The sequence below is a fragment of the Oncorhynchus tshawytscha genome, linkage group LG07 (genome assembly GCF_018296145.1).
Source record: "Oncorhynchus tshawytscha isolate Ot180627B linkage group LG07, Otsh_v2.0, whole genome shotgun sequence".
NCBI classification, from domain to species: domain Eukaryota; kingdom Metazoa; phylum Chordata; class Actinopteri; order Salmoniformes; family Salmonidae; genus Oncorhynchus; species Oncorhynchus tshawytscha.
This window is the reverse complement of record NC_056435.1, coordinates 4,561,638-4,566,637: the sequence shown is the minus strand read 5'-3', so window position 1 is coordinate 4,566,637 and position 5,000 is coordinate 4,561,638. Positions and strand designations below refer to the sequence as shown.

The window sequence follows — 5,000 nt, the reverse complement described above, 5'->3', positions numbered from 1 at the left end:
ACTGTATATCATTCGAATTTGGGGGGGAAATGAAAGATATAGAGGCCTGTCAATCAAGACCATTTCGGAAGTGTAATAGGCTAGGCTACCGTCGTGCTTTTCCTCCAGGACGACAGCTGCTGTTTAAATATTGAAATTATTTTTACCAAGACCATTGCACTGTTCATTTCATTCATATTACTCCAATCATTATGCAAGGGATTTTACCCCCTGAGCGACTGGCAGACTAATTTCAACATTGTGTGACTATTTTTGGAAAGGAGATTCCCAAGTAATTATTCCCAGTTTTAGTCTCAATAAAATTACAATTAAAACAGAAAAGCCTCAATAGCATGTATTTCTTTCCTTTTTTTAATCAAAAAACACCACCGGAAAATATTAAAAATGCGTTCATTAAAAACCAGCTGTCACAATAACTCTACTACAAAATATCTGCATAAAGCAACAAGTACACAACCCTGAAGAGACAAAAAATCTTTGGATAGAAGATATGTTTTTCTTCGCTATAAAATTATTGTGTTTTTTGAGATACAAAGCAGAGACAGATATATAAATAAATACCTCTAGCTTTTAAGGAAATAAAAACATTTAATAGAAATCAGACTATTTTGAAATGATTTTTGGTCACAGCAAAAGAGGTTTGCCTCTGAATTGTAAAGTGATATATCCGGTTAGTCGAATTAAACTTGTGTGGATGTTTTTCTTTAGTAGGCTTCAGTCTATTGTTCAGTTTTGATTAACTTCCTTTCACTTCACACTTAAGGGAACTAAACGAAGTTTTGACGTTTTATGAGTTTACTTAACCCAACATGATTAAGTGCTTATCGTTGCCTGATAGACAATAGACATGAATAAAAGTATATTACACTTAACGTACTAATTCAATAAAACTAAAACGAATAATACAAAAACAGAAAGTGCCATTTGAAGAGCAACAACATCATTTTCGAATTTCAACATCACAGCCTAAAATATACATGTATACAATGATACAAACAATGGACATTTACATAAAAGACGTTAGTCTATTATAAACATAAATAAATAAGGTAACCTTAATATTAACACATTTAAATAAATAATTCCATAAACTTAAATAACAATGATAAAGGTCACAATTGTACGCGTCATAAGTGGCACTAATGCATTTGAACTTGTTCTCCTTTATGGAAACATCAACTATGCTATGTCTATAAAGCAGCTATATCATTCCGTTTACATCCGTTCTTTCGTTCATCTGGGTTACCCAGCCTCACCATACGCAATATCAAACAGGCATTTTCTTCAAAATCATGGATAAGTAGGCTGTAGGCTGCAGACTCCTTCTCTCCCCCCTTTTTTTTGTACTTTCTGGCAACTTTCATGTATCCCCGATTTCATAAGTGACATGATGTCACTCATATTTCTTTCTGGTCCCTCCATTCTCATTGTCCAATTCTCCCATTTCAAAATGTATCTGACTCATTTCAACTAGACATCCAGAACGTGATTGAGATAGGAGATATAGCATATTGCAAGTCTGAGGATCTCGATCTTGGAGAGTTTCTTGTCAGGGGGAAGGGTTGGCAGCAACTTTCTCAGTTCAGCGAAGGCCACATTGAACGCTTCCACGCGGATCCTCTCGCGCGTGGCGTGGGCCGAGCGGTACTTGGCCGTTGCACGTCTCCTCCGTCTCTTCTCCTCCCTGCTGAGGGTCGGTTGGGCCAGTGACCTCGTCTTCCCCTCCCCCTCCATCGGTTCGTCGGACAGGCACCCGACCTTGAGGTCATTGAGCACCGACTCTGCGTCGGATTGTCCCCATCCAAGGTCGGAATCAGCTTGGTCTGGACTCAGCATCATTTTCAGTCTTTTCATATGTTTTTCAGTTCGTATCCAAAAAGAGCTGAAGAGAGAGATATTTTTGATTCATTTAGTATAATGTTGTGAACACAATAATACTTTTTCGTTACCATTGGGGTTCAAAATTATGATTGGGAGTAGTTTTTGCATGGCTGTGTTGCTATGACCTGTCACAGGGGGTAGATGAAGCAGACCATAATCATAAAATAGATCGTTTGAGATCAAGTGCCGAATATTTAGAAATGTGATAGTCTTAATGGAAATTGCAAAAGCAACAGACAGTGATGGAAATACTGTAAATTGTAATAGGTTTTTGTACTTCTATTTTCTCCAATGCATAATTTATTCTCCAATGATTTTTGTTATAGAGCATTAAATATTAAATCTAGGCCATTTTCTTTTCAGTTATGTGTCAGTTCTTATGATTTCTTTTGCAGCAAACATTGCATTTTTCAGAATATTAAAGCAAATTAGGATAAATATTGAGAGAAACCATGCTATTCAAATGAACATATTCCATATTCCAAGTCGTCCATCTGTCACAGTGAGATGAACACATCTGCTTGGCTTCGAGCAGTATGACTTGACAGGATGGAACAACAACGAAATAAGGCAAAAATTGTTGACATCTGCTGGACATTGAATTCGACCACACAAAATGTTGTTGTATCAACAATGCAATGGATAAATACGAGTTGTGTACTTTGTTGTACATGTGTAATACAGACCTAATAAAGAAACGGTCAGTACCTCATATGTATTTTTTCTTTTTTCTTAGGCCTACTCGTTAATTGGACACTTACCTTGACAAACAGTTGAGAGACACAACTGTCTGATGATTATTGATAGCTGTTGGAGTAAACTCCAACTCCAAATTAACTCTGTGCTTCCCTTAGTTTTTTCTCACAAACCATTTTATTTAGTCCAATTCATGACAGGAATTATAGGCTACTGTTGACCGCCTTATGCAATGAATTGCTGTTTACTTTTGGAGATTTTGAACAGTCAAATCAAACCAAATGCTTTATCTCAGAACCATCTAATTTCAAGTTGTGGTATATCAATTCGTTGGGAAGATGATAGTATAGTTGATAGTATAGTTAACGACTATGTGATAAATATTTCTGAAGATAAAAATCTTGTGCCTTGTGAACACCCAGCTGGGAAACAATAGATTGTTGTGTCGATAAGATCTCGCTGAAAGTGCAGATATTTGTCCGTTCTTCTTGATGGAGATGACCGTGATAAGAAAGGCCCTCGTGCACCGTGTGCCAGTAGTCAGTGCATTGAAAAGCCGAAATATAATCCCGTCCTTTCCACTTCTGTGTGTTCCGAACGTTATCGGGTCCAGCACGCGGTTTATATGAGAGATAAGATCCAAACCATCCCAACTAATAAAGGCTTACTTGAGAAACGGAGGGATGGAATATATTTGAGGAATGGTATTGTCTAACACCGCCCACTCCCTCTCACCTCCCTCTCTCTACTCACGCCCCTCAGCCCTCCAGTAGTCCCTCTGGGGATAGTGGGCAAAGAGGAACCAGAGATGAGTACAATAATGGATAATAGGGACTTTAAACATTTAGATTTTTTTTCTCCAGATCAATTCCAATTCTGATCTATACAATAAAAATCGGAATATTTTTAATTAAATGTTAAGCAAATCAACGGAAAATAACTATTTTATTGAAACAACCAGTAAGGTTGGTTCATATTATAAAAGGTGATTTATTAGGCCAGTCATGTCACTTCGAGATTGGAACAAATTATTAGCCTATTCGGCCTTAAATAATTCTAACACATTGAGATTGAAACAGGTTATGAAAACGAGACGTTCAGAGCAAGAGTTTCTACATTAGAAGTCTAACATTAATTCATCAAATCAAATAAATACACTGCATTTTGATGATTTCTTTCCATTTGGTCCATATTCCCAACTCGGTTCTTATTTCGACAACTCAAATCCGATTTCTCACCACAAGTCCGATTTCTCTCCTCTATTCCAGTCATAGACATAGAATCCAGATTGTAACATCGCCCCTCTGGTGTCGGCAGATGGAACGGTCTGCAGTTTCCCTTCAACATCAGACGGAGGCATATAGACGTACTAGATCTACAGCGTATCCTGCTCTTTTTCTTTTCTTTTTGGTTTTGGTTAAATGTATTTTGACATGATTATTATAGAAAAGAAAGCTATGGTCGAACACAGTTGTCAAACAATCAATGGTATAAAAGCATGACTGCCTGTCAGGAAAAAACCCGATGACAACCTGCAAAATCAACACAAGTGAAGTCCCACTATAGAAGGGATCAATACACTGTCACAGTGAAGACGACGCCACATCATCTGTTGTGTCAATAGGATCAGAAGGATGGAGGGGCTGATACAACAGATAACAGTTATCAGTGAGTGGACATCATACAGGATGGAGGGGCTGATACAACAGATAACAGTTATCAGTGAGTGGACATCATACAGGATGGAGGGGCTGATACAACAGATAACAGTTATCAGTGAGTGGACATCATACAGGATGTTGGGGCTGATACAACAGATAACAGTTATCAGTGAGTGGACATCATACAGGATGGAGGGGCTGATACAACAGATAACAGTTATCAGTGAGTGGACATCATACAGGATGGAGGGGCTGATACAACAGATAACAGTTATCAGTGAGTGGACATCATACAGGATGGTTGGGGCTGATACAACAGATAACAGTTATCAGTGAGTGGACATCATACAGGATGGAGGGGCTGATACAACAGATAACAGTTATCAGTGAGTGGACATCATACAGGATGGAGGGGCTGATACAACAGATAACAGTTATCAGTGAGTGGACATCATACAGGATGGAGGGGCTGATACAACAGATAACAGTTATCAGTGAGTGGACATCATACAGGATGGAGGGGCTGATACAACAGATAACAGTTATCAGTGAGTGGACATCATACAGGATGGAGGGGCTGATACAACAGATAACAGTTATCAGTGAGTGGACATCATACAGGATGGAGGGGCTGATACAACAGATAACAGTTATCAGTGAGTGGACATCATACAGGATGGAGGGGCTGATACAACAGATAACAGTTATCAGTGAGTGGACATCATACAGGATGGAGGGGCTGATACAACAGATAACAGTTAT

At 38.4% G+C, this 5,000-nt stretch overlaps 1 protein-coding gene across 1 annotated transcript; it reads right to left on the bottom strand.

Annotated features, from left to right (window-relative positions):
* LOC112255402 (helix-loop-helix protein 2-like) lies at positions 1-3,310 on the bottom strand. The gene is made up of 2 exons (XM_024428387.2): positions 2,643-3,310; positions 1-1,882 (listed from the first exon to the last, which is right to left on the bottom strand). Exon 2 carries the CDS (start codon positions 1,852-1,854, stop codon positions 1,471-1,473), a length of 384 nt encoding a protein of 127 aa, XP_024284155.2. The 5' UTR covers positions 1,855-1,882; positions 2,643-3,310; the 3' UTR covers positions 1-1,470.
* Positions 3,311-5,000: the final 1,690 nt, after the last annotated feature.